The sequence below is a fragment of the Hemibagrus wyckioides genome, linkage group LG12, assembly GCF_019097595.1.
Source record: "Hemibagrus wyckioides isolate EC202008001 linkage group LG12, SWU_Hwy_1.0, whole genome shotgun sequence".
NCBI classification, from domain to species: Eukaryota; Metazoa; Chordata; class Actinopteri; order Siluriformes; family Bagridae; genus Hemibagrus; species Hemibagrus wyckioides.
Genome location: NC_080721.1, coordinates 5,976,878 through 5,998,549, shown reverse-complemented (window position 1 = coordinate 5,998,549; position 21,672 = coordinate 5,976,878). Strand labels below are relative to the sequence as shown.

The following is a 21,672-nucleotide window of genomic DNA, read 5'->3' as shown; positions in this document are numbered from 1 at the left end:
TATTATATACAAAAGACTTTAATTGAATTACTACCTATTTATTTATTTATTTACTTGCTTTACTTATTTCATGTTTTATTTTCATATTTTTTTTATATATTGGATTCTATCATGAATGTTAACAGCTATGCTTTAATTGATACCTATTTATTTATTTATTTATTTACTTACTTATTGCTTTATTTCTTACTTTGTTAATCGATTCTATCATGAATGCTAACAGGTTTATTTAAATAAAGAATATATATTATATAAAACATTATGTAAAATGACATTATATTATATTATTTTATATATTATAATATAAAATTCTATAATTAAAATAATATATATATTATTTTATCTATATAATATATATATTACATCTACCAGATAAATAAACACAAGTAGAAATATAACCACCTGTGCTTAACAACTAAAACAGCACTTCACATGCATGTGTGTGTGTGTGTGTGTGTGTTAATCTAGTTTAGCGTTTCATTTGCTTTCCTCTCCTATCGGCCGTCTCGCAGCACATCCTGCATCTGCTGCTTCACCTCTCCAAACACGCTGATGTAACCATGGAAGCCTCGTTCCCCAAAAACAAGCTAAAGAAAATAAAGCAAGTTAAAGCACACGGGAAAGGACAGGCGAAGTCAGAGTGAGTTGAGCTTGTGGAAGTGTGAAGGAGGAAGGAACAAAGCAAAGCGAGTGGGAGAGAGAGAGAGAGAGAGAGAGAGAGGGAGAGAAGCCACAGGCATTTCCTGTCTGTCTCTGGGGGCATTATCCAGAGTTTGTTGTCTTGGCAGGAGGTGTTTGAGGGAGGTTCGCTGATTTTGGATTGATTAGAGCTGTGTTACACCCAGACGCTGTCTTCATTTGGAGCGCTTGCTCAAACAACATTGAACAGTTGCTCAATACTGGCAGAAAATTCCGCCTATCTCTCTCTCACACACACACACACGCACACGCACACACGTTTCGGTCCCTCTGGATTCAATCAGAGAGGCAACACGCAGGCAAAGTTCACGGAAAAGCTACACAAATTAGTTCCAGATTTTTCTCAGCGCTTGCTGTCTGTAAACATTTCACTGGACATTGAACCTTTCACAGAAGCTCAAAAGCACAAAAGACGGAATAATAAGCGAATAATCAAGTCAGGGTTAAAATAAGACGATCACCTTCCTAAAACCCCGGTGTGTGTGATCAATCCCTGAAGTTCCAAGGAGCCGCGAACACTCTGCTGTATGCACTCTACGTTTCCGTGTAGTTGTGTAGATATGATTCTGTGTCATCAGATTGTGTAGCTGTCAGGGTGTTACTCAAGACCTCCTGGTGAAAAGCTGAGCTGAAATAAATCCAAAGAAAACACCGCTTCAGCTCGGAATTCCGACTCGGGAAGGTCTCTCGGGATGCGGTGTGATATCGACATGGCTGCTGAGGTAAACACGCGACGCTTATCACAGACGGCTGGCGAGATTTTTTACAAATAAAAGACACAGATACAGTTTGAACAGGGTGGGAAAAGATGATCTCGTATACATTTCGGACGCAGTATAGCAGTGTAGCCGGCACCCCCTTCCCTTGAACCCTCTGTGACCTCTACGTGACCTCAAACCGAGTGGGTCACCCTCTCTCTCTCTCTCTCTCCACCACTAACCCCACTAACAGGTGCGAGGCTCTTTAAAGTATAACCCAAGCCTGATGTGATTAACAAAAGAGAGAAACGGTTTTCTTTTAAACCTTTCCAGAGGCTTTTAAAATGCATTCGTCTCCGAGCTGTTTCGGACACATCTACATTTTAACACTATTATATGTGTGTGTGTGTGTGTAACCCTGTGTATGGAAACAGATCGAGCATGTGAAGCCAAGCTGCTGCTAATTATCTGATAAAGCTCCATCGTATCCATCATCTTCATCATTTCTTTTATCCTGGCATGTTTAAAGCAGACGTCCCCATCCTCCGTAATCATCCCTGTCCTCTGTCGCTTGGCATCCCACAGCCTCATCTTGTTTCAAAGTCGTCACGCGGCGTCTTTTTTTTTTTTTTCCCCGTCCCGCTCAGCTGTCATGCCTGCGAAATTAACTCGGCATGCAAGCAGCGCTAATGACCTTTCAAGTCCTGCTCAAAGGTGCTTAAGCCTACAGCAGGGAGAGCGGAAAAGAGCCTAATTGCCACCAATCACGCACAGACAAAGGGAATGCGAGGCACTAAAATCTCGCTCTAATCTCCTCAAACACTTTCATGGGATAAAACGAGCGTGATATACTTTCGGAGACTGCCTGCATTTGCAACCAAGTCGTTAACGTGGTCTTTTTCCATTAGGGCTGATTTACAGATTCAAAAGATTTCGTTTTTGACTCGAGTAATGATAGAATATAGTGAGAGAAATCTGGATTTGAAGCATTTCTCATTTACTGCATCTGGATATCTGCTCGCTCTGCATTCACATCATGTGGCCATCGTTCCCTGAACACACATATATATATATATATATATATATATATATATAACACTTTTTGCTGTCTACTTATTGTATATACACGGCTCTTGGCCTTACGTAACGCTGTACAGACTTTATGTTGTGTTGCTGCATAATAAACGCACCAATAGCTAGCCAAAGAAGCAACTCCATCCCGTCTGCCTCAAACATACTGAATAGTGAATGTGAAACTGCAGCTATAGCGCTATACCTCTCCTTCTCATCATTAGTAATTAAAACAAAATAAACAAATACCTTTCGATAAACTTGATTGCACAGCGTTCGAATCAAAGACATAAAAAGAGAGGCTCACGGTGCGTTTTGCACAAAGAGTAGAATACAAAAGGCTGAAATTCCGATCGGCTTCTCTTATTCCAGTTCATTAGACTACTGACAAATCCGAGCAGGGCTTTATCAGAGCAATTTACCGCTGGACTCTAATGCCAACGATTTTCGAATCCATTGAGATGCAAATAAAGGCCAGTTAGGTGGCATAATTGGTCAAAGAGATGGGGTACGAGAATGTTTAATGGGATTTAATCACTCGCGGTTGCTTTACCAAGACTCACCATACACAAGTGATATAATAAGCCATGAAATTATGATTAGTGGACTGATAGACAAGTCTTTTTTTTATATTTGTCTTTTGACCCTTCAAGAGTAGGCTTTTGAAATCTAAGGTAACCCCCCCCCCACACACACACACACTTGTCGTACTAACCTTGTGAGGACCTTTGACACAAGACACCTAAATCTGAACCTGTTTGAGATCAAATTAAGGGTCAACCCTGCAAGTATCTCTGTCCTTGTGGGGACATATCATTTTAAATGCCACACACACACACACACACACACACACTTTCGCCAACTTATAGTTAGTCCTGCAAACTATAACTACTTTCATAAGACATATTTTTTAAATCTTTCATTCACACACACACACACACACACACACACACACACACCCTAATGAATAAAATCACATACATGTCACCCATCTGAAGCAATGATTTTACACATTAGACATCATGTGCATAAATATGTGCTCCCTAAATAAATCACCAATGAAAATAAATGAATCATGTGAAAGATTAAAAAACCGTGAAAAATACGCGAAGCGTCTAAAAGCAGCCACCCGCATAACGGGATTATTCACATCTGAAAGTCGCGTGACTTCACACACAGGAATATTCCGCCTTTACTTAGGATATGTGCGGGACCGATGCGGTTTAAGCCGTATTTATTAGCCTAACAAAAAGCATCATGAGCAAGAATAAATCTGGAAAACGCATTAACGTCAGCTTATAGTCTCCTACAGTGATTAAATAAATAGCGATAAATCACGATAATTACACACATAAAGAATGATATTATTGCAGCATGTAAGGTATATTAATCAGCCCTGGTCTCTGGAGTTATTAATAGGAATAAAAGTCGGCCATACGAGTCAGAAATGATATTGCCTTCCTGTGTAATATCTACACTGCCGTACTGTACGTGAATGACAGGTTTACTGTCAGAAACATTACCGCCCTGATAGAATTGCGCTCTGGTCTCAGGAACACAAGCCGCTGGACAGCTAGCGAGCGTGTGGTGACACTTTTGTGTGATTTGTGGCTCTCAGAAACCATAACACATACACGCCAGGGAAATAGCAGGAGCCTGGAGACGCCTGCGCTTAGCTTTATCTCAAGTGTGGTGTTTACGGTAGATAAATATAAATCAGGTAGCTAAATAAACACTCGGACCAGGCGTCGTCTAGTACACACACTACGGAAGAACTGAGTATGTAGATAAAGCTTTCCTTTACAGTTATTTATTTATTTTTTTAAAGATATCAAAAAATAAAAGACATATCTTTCAACAGTGTATGAAGGTGCACTTGTTAGGAAGGTCAAAGCCTTGAAATGAAGCCAAAGAGATGTTTCCACAAGCTCCGGCGTCTCCCGGTATAACTTTCTGTCACTCCTAGAGTGAACAGTGAAGGAATGTCGGGTCATTTTCACCACCACACGGAGGTCAGACAGAGAAACGTGCTGAACTTGTTAGCAGACAAACTTCCCGAGGTCTCCCTAGAGTTATTTATCGATACCTTTCTGGTGTTTCTTCAGTGTTATTTGTTTCCCCCCTGCAGGTGAAGAACGGCTGATGTGACGGTTGACACACGACATACTTCCCTGACCACGCTTCCAATACAAAGCATTCAGCGGTCTCAAACAGTGCCCTTTCCTTACAAATCCCTCATTACGCCTATTCTTTACAGATCACAGCACGTCTCCAGACACAGCAGAGATTACGATTTTTCCGGCTTCCAATATTTGATTATATAGTTTTCAGACAGCCTTCAAACGTCTCGTCTTCAAATCGTTCTCATGGCTCAATCGGGAAGCGGTCGCAATGTAGCAGTGGACATGATGACCAGATCATGCACAAAACTGAGAGCCAAAGTTGTGAGAGACTGTGTGTTTATGAAGAAATGGCAATTATGTAGAAGATGACAACACACACACACACACACACACACACGGTTTTGCACTAAAAATAGTGCATTATGTACGGTCAGATCTGGGACCCATTGAAAGGTTTGAAAAGGATAAAAAGGTACATTGCCAGATCTAAAGGACCGGTTGATCTCTACTCCAAAAAATAAATAAATAAATAAATAAAAACAAAAACAATTTCCCAGCTAAAACACACATATGAAACAAGCACAGTTAACAGTAACAGCGTTAATACAGTTACAGTTTATTTACCTTAACCTTCATTTATTAGCTTCATTACTGTGAGTCTTGAAAAATCCTAACAGAACCATGCCACAGGATTCCTCCTGGAAGTGTTCACGGGTTCAGTCATCAGTTACAAACTTAACAAAGATGAATTACCTTCCTGGGCTGTTATGACAAGATGACTCAATGAGATTATTACACTTTCAGGGGGAAAAAAACAAAAACAAAGGATAACTCTTTGTCCTTTCTTTGTCACTGGACTGGACATCTTTTATTATTTTAGAGTTTTGTTAATTGATGTGCCATGTGTGTATAGTGCGTCGTTTTCCATGGTACTGGTCGGATACATCTAGAATCATCTATTCGTGTAAGTTTAAGACACCTAAACCTTTACGCGTAACAGACATTTAACGCACATTTAAGGAAAGGTAGATATCACACACTCAAGCGGTGCAATGATCTTAATGACAACATTTCTTGACATTATGAGAGTAAAAACAAGCAGCAGGAGGTTGCGTGTGTGTGTGTGTGTGTGTGTGTGTGCTGGACGTACAGTGCGCGCTGCGCCGGAGCCGCCAGTCTGTGTGTGTGATTCCGCTGAAACACGCCTTCAGCGCCTTCTCCTGCAGCATACACGCCGGAGCGGCGCTGCACAGATCCAGCATCTGCCCCGGACTCAGAACATCCATGCAGTCGAACATGCTGGACATGCAAAACCCCTCAAGCTTCTTCTTCTTCTTTTTCTTCTTCTTTGTTTTGTTTTGTTTTAAAATAATTGTTATTTTCTTCCTCTTTTAGCCTTGCAAAGGGTTTGCGTCTCGCAAAAGTAGGTCCAAAAACTCCATAAAGAAGTGTGGCTTCAGTTTGATGCTCGAAAATGTTTGTATATTAATCACGATCGTCGGTGCCGTTACAGTTTATCATTTCCCCCTCTTTCTTCTTCTTCTTCTTCTTCAGGAAAAAATGCAACAGATGTAATGTAAGTGATTTCCTGATATGCGTCTCTCTCTCTCTCTCTCTCTCTCACGAGCGAGCGCGTAAAGGACTGTCCTCTCTCCGATCAGATATTTTTTTATATATTTATATATTTATATATATATATATATATATATATATATATATATATATATATATATATATAAAAAACGCAGATCGAGTTGTTTAAAAACGCATCTCTCCTCCGGTCGATGACGAATGACTTCTCCTGCCTCCGCACAGCTCATTTCCTACTAGATTCTTTCTTTCTTGCTTGCTTTCTTTCTTTCTTTCTTTCCTTCTCTCTCTCTCTCTCTCTCTCTCTCTCTCTCTCTCTCTCTCGCGCAGAGTGAAAGATAGGATTGCTTAATGTATGCGCGTGAACTCTCCATGAACCCTTCCCAGGCTGCTAACCTTCAAATGACCCGAGCCGCTCTGACATCACCAAGTTCTCACGCGAGCTTTTTAAAACCCGCCAGCGCGCGCTCCGACACACACACACGCGCGCGCGCACACACACACACACACACACACTGTGGCATTAGCAGCGCGCGATCTTCTTTAACCATAGCTACGACAATAATAATAATAATAATAATAATAATAATAATAATAATAATAATAATAATAAACAACTTTCCCCTTTATTAACTTTTGTTTTTCTTTCTTTTTTCAAAAATTCCTAATAACTTCTCTCCCTTTCCCATTATACCTCTAAATATACAGAATATATCTATTTTTTCCATGCATATGTACTTTAATTTATTCAACTATGCATTGCATTACACTGAATTATAAGCAGATATTATTATAAAAAGAGACATAAGTCTATATATAACCTTATATAGAAATATATATATATGAAATAACACAGCCTTAATATATTTATTCAAATTAAAAACAAAATAAAACCCAACAGATTACAGCTACAACATGTAAAAGCTGATATTGTGTATTTTATGCCAAGTCGTATTTATTTATTTGGCTCTAAAAGAACAACAACAACAACAACAACATCAATAATCATCATCACCATCATCATCATCTCTGGATAAGACTCCAGACCAAAGCAGGGCATTCGTTCACACTTTGTGTAACTGATTCACCTGCCTGCATGAGTCTGGGAGTTTGGGGAGTAACTGGAGAACCCAGGAGGAAAGACAGGACCTGGAGCTGGAACATGTGACAAATGTTTTCAAGAATTGAAGTAATTGATATAAGGTGTAAACTAAAGTCCTGCAGTTTGTGTGTGTGTGTGTGTGTGTGTTTTGCCAGCTCATCATCATCGACATTCTCGCTCAAGTCAAAAATGAACGATGCTTTCTAGAGCAACTAGAGCAAAAACATTAACTTGAGCTCCATCGTCTTATTTCTGACCCTAAACAAATATAACATATTGTCAGGTTAATATATTTTATTTTTAAAAAGGTTGGACTTGAGGTCCATGACACCAGCTCACACCAGGATCATGACATGAGCTCTTCACATGCTGCCAAAACACATCTCTGTGTTGTTTTCTGACACGAATACACTCAGATTCCTGACAAAAGCAGACCTTGTAGTTAAAAATACCTCAGTATGTCCAGTATTGAAGTCCAGGAAGCCATCCAGACTCTAAATGAGAAAGTAGAGTAGGATTTCTTTCTTTTAATACATAATTTCTTACTAACTGCTGCACCAAATTCCAAGGCATTTTAAAAAAAACTTTCCCTTTTGATAGTTTTCTATAAGTTTATATATTAGTTTGTTGTATACAAAAGTCAGACGAACGCTTTTGGGTGCTTTTGAGTTTCATTTCTCCTTCAGAAATTTCACATCATAACTGAGAAATCTATTTTTACCCCACTGACTAACCGGGGGAAAAAACCATTCACCACTTTCTTTTATTCCGTACAAATCGTCTGTATTGGAGCGTCTGTAATGATCGTAAACATGCGTTTCACTGAATGTGATAAAATAATGTTTATTACCCTGATGAAGCTGTTTTCTGTGCATCAGGTTCAGACGAGTGTTAATTAAAAAACGCTTCTCTACAGCATGAGCGAAGACGTTACGCCTAACATTATGTTTTGTCAAGGGCACAAACACGACAAGCTTTATATATACGCTGTCGTGATCAGAGTCAGGAATGACTGTTGTCTGTGTTGAGATGAGAAAAGGAGCCAAATGAAAGCTCTGGGTAGATTCGACTGACAAATAAACAAGATGAAGTGACTCTTTAAACATATAGGAATTTTTTAAAAAATATATATCAATTTAATATCTCCTTGATATGTCCTTTATTATACACAGATCTGGCATAACGTTATGACCGCCTGCCTAATATTGTGTTGGTCCTCCTTTTGCTGCCGAAACAGCCCTGACCCGTCATGCTCTGTGTATTCTGACCCCTTTCTATCAGAACCAGCATTAACTTCTTCAGCAGTTTGAACAACAGTAGCTCGTCTGTTGGATCGGATCACACGGGTCAGCCTTCGCTCCCCACGTGCATCAATGAGCCTTGACCGCCCATGACCCTGTCTCCGGTTCACCACTGTTCCTTCCTTGGACCACTTTTGATAGATACTGACCACTGCAGACCGGGAACACCCCACAAGAGCTGCAGTTTTAGAGATGCTCTGATCCAGTGGTCTAGACATCACAAATTGGCCTTTTGTCAAACTCGCTCAAATCCTTACACTTGTCCATTTTTCCTGCTTCTAACACATTAACTTTGAGGGCAAAATGTTCACTTTCTTCCTAATATGTCCCACCCACTAACAGGTGCCATGATGAGGAGATCATCAGCCTTATTCACGTCACCTGTCACTGGTCATATTGTTATGCCTGATCCAGGTATACTGAGAAGCCTTATTTTCTCTGGAAGCTGTTATTTTTACCCATATATATATATATATATATATATATACATACATGTCAAGTATATAAAATTTTAAAACGTTTTGCTCTGGTTTATAGAACAACAGCATGTGTATGCTGTTTCTCCTGAATGTGTGTGTCTATGTGTGTGTGTGTAAGGAGAGAAGAGGGAGCTGCAGACCCACCACGACTATCCAAACATCACATTAGCTCATGCTCCGGCCCCACGCGTGCCGTTCTAACCTCTTATGACTTAACAGCTTACACTCAGTGCCACAACAACAAGGCACGGATTTCAGAAAGCAATTTTTCAGCCACCGGAGTTGGTTAGTGTATAATTTATGTTGTTACAGCTGAGCTGGGCTGTAACCTCTGAAGTGGTGGATTTCACTTCTTATCTGTGTGTGTGAGACTAAAAAGATGAATGCCCTGGTATGTGCTGATGACATGTCCTGTAGTAATAAATGTAGTCTATAGGCATGTGTATGTAATAAGGAATGAAATAAAATAATAGTAACTATAAAGAGATCTCTATGAAGAGAGATATCCAGAGTAAACATACATTAGATCTAGTTTCATCAGGTTGATCAGTACACATCGAATAAACTGGTGAAATCCTGTATATAGGCGCACATGATATATGTACACACTTCTGTCCTTTTGTTGTTTGCTCCAGTTTGGTTCGCACAGCAGGAGCGTACTTTGCAGAACCGTGCTCGTTTTTCGAGGAGAGATCAATCCCCCCGTCTTATGAATAATGGAGTGGCTCGACAGACTAGCTGAAAAGAAAACCCCAACCCCTCTCCCTGTGCTGCACACACCGTCCCTGACCCCCTGCATCCCTCTCACTGTAATTCAAGCCCTGGGCACCAACACACACACACACACACACACACACACTCCTCCAGAGCACACCCATTACTAAGCCCCAGCAGGTAATGAATCCACCTGGAAATCCACCTGTAATTAGAAAGCGATAATGAACCGGTCCATCGAGATAAGACAGTTTTTGGCATCGCTGCCTGGTGTCTCCATTCGTTTAGTGCCAAGACTCATTCGAGCAGGACCATAAAGAGGACTCCTGAACATTTAATAAAGCTGGACGAACCTGACGTCGCAGTCTGGAAATCCATTTAGCGTGGCAGGGTTGATAAAGCAGCGACGAGTCTGGGACTTCGCTACGCTTTGATCTACCGCAGGCAGGGCATTAGATAGTCCTGCAAGCCAAAGAGTCTGGTACGTTCATCATCATCAAATAAACAGAAACTCCTCCTTTTTGTAGAAAGTGGCAATTTTATGTACACAGCAAACGATCAGCCATAAAACTGTTTCTTAGCCCATTAGAAATACATGTGGCCAGAAAAGTACGCAAAAGACAGCTTCATTTTCCATGAGATCTGAGGCTGAGACTAGCCTGGGCATTAGCCTGACCTGAAGGCATCTTATATATTCTGATAAACTTTATCGAGACGTATTAACCGCATCCCCGTTTAGCACTGGATAGCAGTTAACAGCTTTAACGGACTTCATCGCTCTGAAGTGACCGCTAGTTCAGTCAAAGCTCATGTGTTTTTACTCTCAGAGCTTCCTGTCCAGCTAGAGCAGAGTTACGGCTTTCTACATTTCGAAGAAAATCTTTTTTTAAGAGAAAATCTGAGCCTAAGAAATCTCTCTATTGTATTATTGCAGATCATGTGATTGGAATTTCAGCTGTTTTATTAGATTTCTTCATCTCTTTTCTTCTACATTATTTGAGATTAGACTCAGGTATAAGAACTGCTTGATAGCTACTTTTGTTAGGGAAAAAAATGCAGGGATTTGATCAGAATGGATCCAGAGGTACTGTATGTGAAGCACAGCCATTAATTTCTTTACAAAGTCATAACCCAACTTCAAATCAAAACTCTTATTTCTTTATTCGTTTTATTCTAGCAATTAGCTTAATTGACTTGTCTGGTGAAGTGAATGCGTTTAATCCAAACCTCAGTAACTTGAACACAAGCAGACTTATAAATAATGACAACTTGGACCTACTGTGTCTCTGGAAGGTATAAAAAGCTCCAATAATTAGTCAGAATATTAATGAAGTGTATATCTCATAATGAGAAGGAAGCAATAGTAGTTTTATTTCAGATTAAAAAATAAGACATCAAGGACGGCAGGACAAATGAAACTTCCAATTAATTGAATGAGTGGAGAGAGAGAGAGAGAGAGAGAGAGAGAGAAAGGGGGACAGAGAGAAAGAGTGAGTGAGAGAGAGAGACAGAAAGTGGGACAGAGAGAAAGAGTGAGTGAGTGAGAGAGAGAGAGAGTGAATGAGAGAGAAGGAGTGAGCGAAAGAGAGAGACAGAAAGGGGGAGAGAGAGGATGGGCGAGCAAGAGAGTGAGAGAGAGAGTATGTGCGAGAGAGAGCGCGAGAGATGCGTGAGAGAGTGAGTGTGTGAGAAAGAGAGTGAGACAGAGAGAGCAAGACAGAAAGAGGGGAGAGTGATTGAGTGAGAGAGACAGCATGTGTGTGTGTGTGTGTGAGACAGCTAGAGAGAGAGTGAGTGTGAGAAAGAGAGAGATAGAGAGACAGACATACAGAGACAGAGAGACAAAAAGGGGGAGAGAGAGAGTGGGCGAGCGAGAGAGAGTGTGTGTGAGAGAGAGAGAGAGAGAGAGAGAGAGAGAGTGTGAAAGAGAGAGAGAGAGAGAGAGAGAGAGAGAGTGTGAAAGAGAGAGAGAGAGAGAGAGAGAGTGTGAAAGAGAGAGAGAGAGAGAGAGAGAGAGAGAGAGCCATGAGAGAGTGAGTGCGAGAGAGAGACTGAGAGAGAGAGAGAGAGAGAGAGAGACAGAGACAGAGAGAGACAGACATACAGAGACAGAGAGACAAAAAGGGGGAGAGAGAGAGTGGGCGAGCGAGAGAGAGAGTGTGTGTGAGAGAGAGAGAGAGAGAGAGTGTGAAAGAGAGAGAGAGAGAGCCATGAGAGCGCGAGAGAGAGAGAGACAGAGAGCAAGAGAGAGAGAGACAGAGAGAGAGACAGAGAAAGAGAGAGAGACAGAGAGAGAAAGAGAGAGAGACAGAGAGAGAGAGAGAGAGAGAGAGAGCGCTATGAGGGAACAGCCCAAGAGGAAATCCAAAACCAAACAATCCCCAAGTACTAAGCACTCTATTTTCCCCCATTTCCCTCTTCCTCCTTTTCTCTCGCTCTTGTTCTCTCTCCACAACCCTTGTTGTTTGACACATTCTCACTTTCTCGAACCTTGCATCATGTCAGTTCACACCTTTGCATTCCTGCATAACTGAAAAAGCTAAAGAGCAACAACAAAAAAGAGCAGGAAGTTCGTTCTGCTCTGATATGGCTGAAGTCCTGCTGACTCTTTGACCTGCTCTGTTTTTCTTTTCCTCTCTCTCTCTCATCAGAAGCCTTTCAAACATCAATCAATCACACACACACACTTTGCTACACCCCTGACATATTAGGCGTATTAGGGGCTTTATAACAGTGTAGTAGATCAGCAATAAACACTTTTGCTCTACTAACATAGCACAGTGGTTACATCACTATTCTCATAAAATCCCACATAGACAGTGTTTCAGAATAATGACTCAGATGCAGTAAGGTTAGTCATTTTCCCCACCAGCATTACACTATTGGGAAAAATGCTGCTGTACAATTAATTCAGAAACTGATGCAATTCTCCAAAGTGCAAATACGGCCTTCATGAATAAAGGATGAAACTCAACATGTTTATCAGCAGAGGTAATATTTAAAGACCTAAATGTATCTCAGTGAAGCCTCCCTGTTCCTTCTCAACCTCTCAAACGAAACGGCATCTAATACATCAGATTAAAAACTCGTCTGTCAAACTGTAATACAGACACATCTACAGACAAATACAAAAATAATCACATTTATTTTAAGACTTACGGCAGAAAACAAATACATCGTTCAGCATAACTAATTCAGAATAAGTTATTTCTACAAACAAGTTGTTAGACATGAAGCTTGTGAGACAAATAAAAAGTGCATGTAGTTTTGACTCAAATGGTCAATGCTCTGGGTTATTGATCAGAGGATGGGGCAGTGGTGGGTCATTGACTGGAAGATTGGCGGTTCAAGCCCCAGCACTGCCAAGTTGCCACTATTGGGCCCTTGAGCAAGGCCCTTAACCCTCTCTGCTCCAGGGGCGCTGTATCATGGCTGACCCTGCGCTCTGACCCCAACCTCCAAGGATGGGATATGCGAAGAAAGAATTTCACTGTGCTGTAATGTATATGTGACAAATAAAGGCTATTTCTATCTATCAGGGTTCACAGTCAGGACCTTGACTCAGGCCCCAGTCTTGGCTCCAGGGGTGCTGTATGGGCTGACCCTGTGATCTGACCCCTGACTTCCAAAGCTGGGCTATGCAACAAAAAGAATTGTACTGTGTTGTAATGTATGGCAGTAATAAAGACAAATTCTTTTATTTAGTGTTCTTTCTTCATTCATCCTCAGTAACTGCCTGGTTAGGGTTAGGGTGGTTTAAATGACGCAGCTAATTTGTTAATATTCTGGAAAAAAAATAACCAATTAAATTCATTGGAAAATGAATGTCAATGGGAAGCCACAACCACCACCACCAATAATAATAATAATAATAATAATAATAATAATAACAACAATAATAATAATAATAATTAAAATAATAATAAAAAAATCTATAAATTTAAATACAATATAATATTTTATAAATAAATATAATATATTATTATTTATAAAAAAAATAAATAATAAATTTTATTATTAAAAATAATAAATCCACTGGAGCATTCAGAGATCAGTGAGCATTCTGATACTACTTGCATTTACCTTTAAATTTCAGGCATTTGAAAGACACCCTTATCCAGAGCTACTTATGTTTTATTTCACTTTATACAGCTGAGCATGTGAAGGTTAAGGGCCTTGCTGAGGGGCCCAGCCATGGTAGCTTGGTGGAGGGGGAATTTGAAATCACAACCTTAGTCCAAAACCTTAACCACTAAACTACCACACTCCCCCACTTCCTCCTCTCTTTTACCCTCCAGGGTTTTTAAACTTTCCTGGGATGGTGTTACATTTCTAGCCCAGAGTATTTAAAATAAAATGACACTAATTTTACTGTAACACCCAGTCACACAGCCTACAAGCGTTTCACTCTGAGATATGAATCAGTGTGAAGCTTATCTGCCTAAACATAATAAGAGACAAGAGTGTGTGTGTTTGTCTGCGTGCGTTAGGAGAGAGACCAATTAAAACATGGCAGGAGCAATAAACAGAGCTCATTTTGAGAGGGGAAGGCTTAAGCAGCTCCTGCGATGGCTCCCAAGCCGCAGTTTCGGCTCAGTGTAGATGGCGTAATTACACTTCAGGCTAAATGCCTTAATGGGACGTGTGCTATTGTTTACACTTACCAACCATACGGACCACAGTTTGAGCCGCTGGCACAAGTGTGTGTGTGTGTGTTTTGATATTGGTCTCGTTTATAACTTTCAATCTACTTTAGCTACATAGTTAAACCTTGAGGGATTGCTGCTGGCCGGCGAAATGCACGAGTGGGGTACGTTTCTATATTTCAGTTTCAATTCTTTCATTAGTTTCTAAACGATCAGAGATTTATTTTATCTAAACAATCCATGCAACAAAAAAATAACCCACACTATGTCCCTGCACAGATATACTAGCTCTAAATGAAACCTTGTGTAAAGCACGGGTGTTGGTTTAACGCTGGTGCAACTCAAGAGGTACTCCCCAATGCACTACTGTTAAAGGGAACATGAATTTCCTTAAAAAGCTGATACTCAAATCCCCAAGATTTCACTAAAAACTCCCCAATTCCTTTTTTTTTTAAACCTCAAAATTAAACCAATTACTATGCAGCTTAAGATGATTGGGAATAAGTGAATTTATTAAGCGTGTACTTCCCTGCTATCTCTCTTGGCTCAGCCTGAACACACTGGTTTTAAAAGCTGAGGTAATAACCAGAGCTCCATTAAGTGTTGGGAACGCAGCAGCCTGGCGCATAATGGCTGAACACAGCAGACTAATTCAATCAACCTGACCCATGGGCAGCCTAACTGCATCACCGTTAAGCATCTTGATTTTATCAGAATTATCGAAAATGACAAGTGAACTTAACATGAACCAGGGAGCCAGGGTGGGAGCCCAGTATTGGCATTTCTTAATCTAGCCAGCCTGGTGCCAGGAAATCAATAACACTGAGCAAGAACTCTCTCTCTCTCTCTCTTTCTCTAGTCTTGTCAGGCCTGAGAGCAAATTTAGGACTCCACTAAACACAGGAGAAGTTACTGAGAGTGGATGAAGCAGAAGAAAGAGACACCAGAAGACTGAGCAGAGAGGAGAAGAAGAAAAACAAGCTAGAGGAGAGGAGAGGAGAGGAGAGGAGAGAAGAGAAGAGAAGAGAAGAGAAGAGAAGAGAAGAGAAGAGAAGAGAAGAGAAGAGACAAAAAAATAGGATGACATGATGAGAAGAGTAAAAGGAATGAGAACGGCAGGAAGGAAAAGAAACACAAGTGCAGAGACACAAATGGGGGAAGAGAAGAGAAGAGAAGAGAAGAGAAGAGAAGAGAAGAGAAGAGAAGAGAAGAGAAGAGAAGAGAAGAGAAGAGAAGAGAAGAGAAAAAGGGACTGAACTGGATGAGAAAAGAGAAAGAGCACAGAAAATGAAGAAAAGGATAGGAAAAAAAAAAAACAAAAGGAAAAGAAAGGCAGTTGTACAGACAAGATGAGGGAATTAGTAGAGGAGAAGAGATACAGAGGAGTGAATTGGAAATGAGAGGATTAGAGGAAAGAAAAGAAACAAGACAAGATGACAGAGAAAGAAAGACGGAAAGGAAAAAAATGAGGGAGAGAAGATACTAGAGGAGAGCAGCGGAAAGGAGAGGAGAGGAACGGAAAGTTGCACAGACAGGCTGAGAGTATCAGTAGAGGAAACGAGATAAAGGAATTGGAATTTTCCAGATTTGAGAAAAGAAAAGAGTAGCGACAGATAAGGAAAAAATGAGGAAGAGGAAAAGCAACTGAAGTAAAGGAGCGGAGTCAGACGGGCAGGCGAGAGGAAAAGAGGTTCAGTAGAAGAGACTTAAGAGAGAAGAGAAAAGGAAAAGATTGTGTTTTTCTTTCTTAAATTAGAAAAGAAAAGAATGAATGAATGAAGTACAGGAGTCACCCAGAGGTCATGAATGAACGCATGCTCTAGTAGTAATAGCACATGGCTACATCAAGCAGCATGCTATAGACCCACACCACCCCTCACTCCTGTATCTACATTTTCTCTCCCCATGTTTTTTTTAGCAAAAAGAAACAGTAAATGAGAGCCCCAAACCCATCTCCCCACTTCCTTCCCCCTCCCTTGTCTCCTCAACGCCCTCCTTTTTCTCCTTTTCATGCTCTTCTCTCAGTATCATCCCCCATGCCAGGCTTTTCTTCTGTGCTGCAGCAAGACATAAACAGAAATATTCCTCTTACTCTCACAATAACAACAGCAAATGGGGAGAAAGAAAAAAAAAAAAAAACCAAAACCAGTTCAGAGTTAGTGTTTTCTCACACCTCGACTGCTTCAGATTAATGGTTCAGAGGGGAAAGGACAAGAAAGAAAGAAAGAAAGAAAGAAAGAAAGAGAAAGAAAGAAAGAAAGAAAGAAAGAAAGAAAGAAAGAAAGAAAGAAAGAAAGAAAGAAAGAAAGAAAGAAAGAAAGAAAGAAAGAAAGAAAGAAAGAAAGAAAGAGAGGGTTAAGGATGTGTGAAAGTGCTATGAGTTGAGTTCTGTTCTTCATTACATATTGATGCCTGAATGTCTTGTACCCAAGTTTACAGTAAGACTGGATATGGATTTAATTAACATTGCAATATTTTTCCACATAACATTAAATGAATGCTTCAAACTGCAAAGCACAACACACACACACACACACACACACAGCAAGAATTATATCTCAGCAAGCGAAGATGTCCTGAATAAAAGAACATGTGCTGTTGCAACCGGCTTGGTATGAAGACAGGCAGAGTTTGGGATGTGAGAAAAAGCAAGGTTAGGTTTATTTGAATTTTCAGCAGTGAAAACATTTTCAAAATACACACACACACACACACACACACACACACAAGGACACAAAATCGCTTTTGCTCTAAAAAGAGCAACAGTAATAAATCACAGACATATATTCCTTCTCCAACACACCTCCCTCCATTCGAACCCTTACCCTACACAGGGTCAAAGGTATCCTGAAGTCTATCCCAGGAGACTCAGGGCACAAGGCAGGGGACACCCTGGATGAGGTACCAACCTATCAGAGAGCACTATCACACACACTCACACAGCATGGACAATTTAGAGATGCCTACAGCACATATCTTTGGACTAGTGGAGGAAACCAGAGGACCTGGAGGAAACCCACAATGCACAGGGAGAACATATAACCTCTGCACACACACAGGGCAGAAGCAAACCCCCAACCCTGGAGGTGTTAGGCAAACATGAAATGGGTTTCTATGATCATTTGGTAATAGCTAAAAGGAGTTACATGCTCTGATGATAAGCTCACCTTGCATGTTTTGGTGGCCAGATACACTATATTGCCAAAAGTTTTGGGACACCCATCCGAATCAGTGAATTCAGGGGTTGTTTTTCAGGGGTTGGGCTCGGCCCCTTAGTTCCAGTGAAAGGAACTCTTAATGCTTCAGCTTCATACCAAGACATACCAAGATAATTTCATGCTCCCAACTTTGTGGGAACAGTTTGGGGATGAATCAGAGCAGAGACTCTGAGCCATTCCAAAACTGGAACATCTGCCTTTACATGCATACAATGTAATATGGAGTTGTCCCGCCCTTCACAGCTATAACAGCTTTAACCTGTGGTTGAATCTAGGATTTCTGTCCAAGGTCAAAGCATCCAACTATGTGAATCACCTTGCAGAAGTGTCAGTGAAGGTAAACCTGCAGCGCACTCCTTGCTGTTTCTGACAGATACGCTATAATGTTATTTAGACCACCTGGTGGCCGGTCCAATCCTATTCATCTACCATGAAGAAAAGAAATAGGGCTGGTTTATTTAAACAGAGCCCCTGGGTGGAAGATGTCATCACATTGACCTATCGATGAGCTGGACACTCAGCTCCTACTGTGAGGAGCAGGCTTTATCTAGAAGAAGACCCGTCTCTGGAACCTTCTTAGCAAACTACTCCTGGTTTAGAATGATAAAGAACCCATTCGCCTTCTTCAGGTTCTGCAAGGTCCCAGCGGTTTAACTGCAGCAGTCATCTCTGAGCAGTAATAATACTCCTGCCAACCATGTCATGAGGTATACAAGTGTTTCAACAACATCCTGTTGCTAGGGGTGGGGTGAAATACAATGGTAGTTATGTTTGTATGTAACTGCGGTACTATGAACCCTAGGTAACTGCCAGGGTTCCTTGTAATTCGAAACTGGCAGCAGTTCCAAGGACAGATGGCTGTATGAGGGCAACGTCATGCATCACTACATGACTTGGAAGATCTTGGCATGCGTGTGCACCTGAACAAGAAGGTATCCAGGTTGTTCACACCAGCGCTGGTGGTTATGTGAGGATAATAGATCTACAGATACATCTCTCTCTCTCTCTCTCTCTCTCTCTCGCTCTCTCTCTCTCTCTCTCTCTCTCTACACCTATATGTTACAAAGCACTTCCTGTGAAATTACACCGTAATTATTATATACCGCCATGACTGTCTGCTTAATAGCTAGAACATGGTCCATCATTTCAATGCATTCAATTCATACTTACCTTATTATCTTTAAATAATTCCTCACACACACACACACACACACCTGGTTAAATAGCTAGAATGTAGAGCGTGTGAAAAATTCAGAAGTGGTATGAAATATCACAAACAGTATAGAGAGAGTTGTTCTTTACCACAGAGATTCTATAAAAATGTATTAAACTCTGCTCCTGTTATTTGAATCTTTTATGCATTTGTCTTTCCTTCATACTATTCTCACTCTCTCTCTCTCTCTCTCTCATCTGTCAATCAGAGGAGTTCAGAGTGTCATACTGTGTGAATAAACCCGCTGCTCCCACACTGTTTGTGTGTGTGTGTGTGTGTGTGTGTGTGTGAACCCAATACCAAGCCATGAACAGGCTTTTGTTCATCACTTTATTGCTTGATTTATCACAACAGATACTCACTCACTCAGAGCATCTGTGTGCATGTGTGTGGTCATATGTGAGTCTGGATGTTTTTGCGTGTATGTGTGTGTGTGACAGAGAGAGAAACACAGAGAGACACACACACCCTTCATGCTTCATACATTCTTCTTAATCCTGAGAGCCTCACAGAAATAGTTGGAGGCCCACAAGAAGCTAATTGTTAGGGCAGAATTTTGCCAGAGGCTAAATTTAGCGACACTGAATTTGACACTGAATACAAAAAGGCCCTGAGCTGCATTCGCACTGACCCGAGCACAGGAGTACAAAGCGGTACCCTGAGTGTGTGTGTGTGTGTGTGAGTGTTTATGTATGAGTGAGACTTGAATAGCAACAGAGACAGTGAGGCTGGCGAGCTTCTGTGCCTGCTTGAGAAATAAAACAGCCTCATGATCGCTGTATGATCGTACGCTAGTGCTCCTCGTAACACACAACGCGCATTTCATACTCCCGAAGATTCACGCGTGTGTATGTTCAGCGTTTCTGAGCGTTCCACGCTTTACAGTATCTCTGTGTAGTTCCACTATTCAGCAGCGTGTGAAGGCTTTCTTCAAATTGCAGCTTTTATCAGTGAACACAGACACACAGATACACAGACACACAATAGCATTAAAGTGCTTTTGTGTGCGGCTTAGCAGGCCTAGTGTTCTCTCACACTGATTTCACCCCTTTGAGAGACACAGATCAGAACCGAAAAGACTTCAAAACAACTCAACAAAGTCTTAGCATGCTGCAGCAGCAACACAGATTAAATTAGCCTGCTTTCATCTAGTGCTCGTTCTTTATTAGACACCATCCGTCCACTGTAGAGGGTGTGATTAATAAACTAGCCCGAATACACAGCCAACACACACACACACACACACACACAACAATCACAGATCTATTGTAGTGTACAAGATTTTTTGAGAAAAATAAATATATTTATGTACAATGGGGCGGCCTTTTAATGAACATGGGACATGTTTGTGATTTGTGTTAAGTTCATGATGAGAACAGAAGTGTCATCTTTTCTCCTTCGTCCTTTCCGTCATGTAAATTTCTGTCAGATGAACACAAGAAACCGTATACTTAACAAGGGATTTTCCAAACCTAAAGTCAGGGATGAGGGCTTCTCTCCAACTTCATAAGGCAAAATACACCAACCACGCAAAACATTATGACCACCTTCCTAATATTGTGTTGGTCCTCCTTTTGCTACCGAAACAGCCCTGACCCGTCATGCACTGTGTATTCGGACACCTTTCTATCAGGACCAGCATTAACTTCTTCAGCAGTTTGAGCAACAGTAGCTCGTCTGTTGGATCGGATCACACGGGTCAGCCTTCGCTCCCCATGTTCATCAATGAGTCTTGGCCGTCCATGACCCTGTCGCCGGTTCACCACTGTTCCTTCCTTGGACCACTTTTGATAGATACTGACCACTGCAGACCGGGAACACCCCACAAGAGCTGCAGTTTTGGAGACGCTCTGATCCAGTGGACTAGCCATCACAATCTAGCCCTTTGTCAAACTCGCTCAAATCCTTACACTTGTCCATTTTTCCTGCTTCTAACACATCAACTTTGAGGACAAAATGTTCACTTGCTGCCTAATATATCCCACCCACTAACAGGTGCCATGATGAGGAGATCATCAGTCTTATTCACTTCACCTGTCAGGGGTCATAATGTTATGGCTGATCTGTGTAATTTATAATAAATTAGAAATGATAAGAAATTTATATTACATATATATATATATATATATATATATATATATATATATATATATATATATATATAAAATTTATTTATGTATTTATTTTATTTCATTAAAATAATAATAATAATAATAATAATAATAATAATAATAATAATAATTTAAAACACTTACCTGAAGGAAAAAGCATATGCTTTGCTGAGAAAAATCCAAAACACACCACTTTTTATGGTAAAAAAAAAAACCCACAATAAAATAAAATAGTTTTTTAATCACAGAGCAGTACTTGTATTAAGAGTTATTTTAATGATAGAGAGATTTTACAGAAGGAGAAAAAGAGTTGGTGAAATACTTCTGCAAAAAAAGACTAAAAGTTAAGTCAGTATATACGTTGGGAAAGTTACATATTTTAAGCAGATTCATAATCCAGCTCTCCTCTGGGTTTTCTATTTAAATAAATGCAAATCATCTGCATAGTTCATGCCTGGAAAGTTGCTAGAATTATTTTCTCAAACTTTTTCAATAGCGCCAAACTTCCGCTTTTAAACCTGAATAAAAAAGGGGATATTGGGGGGTATGTAGAGTGAAGATGTAAGCAGCATTATATCCCTCTTTGCTGTCAAATGTAACACTGCTACATGAACAGACTGATAATATATCACTTTATACAGCAGATCCTCACAACTCAATAAGGCACGAGACATTCAGGTGTCCAGTCGAGGTCAGTGAAATCATAA

At 40.6% G+C, this 21,672-nt stretch overlaps 1 protein-coding gene across 3 annotated transcripts in view; it reads right to left on the bottom strand.

Annotated features, from left to right (window-relative positions):
* Positions 1–21,672, bottom strand: part of LOC131362523 (retinoic acid receptor beta-like) — a 162,617-nt gene that overhangs the window by 60,609 nt on the left and 80,336 nt on the right. Inside the window, exon 1 of one of the 3 annotated variants that reach the window (XM_058404557.1) lies at positions 5,742–6,266. The exons of 1 other annotated variant lie outside the window; for it this stretch is intronic. In XM_058404557.1, coding sequence (XP_058260540.1) covers positions 5,742–5,898 — 157 coding nt within the window. In that variant the 5' untranslated portion in view covers positions 5,899–6,266. Of the gene's footprint in view, positions 1–1,160; positions 1,330–5,741; positions 6,267–21,672 lie in introns of those variants that run through there. One more of the 3 variants, XM_058404558.1, reaches the window with a different exon arrangement.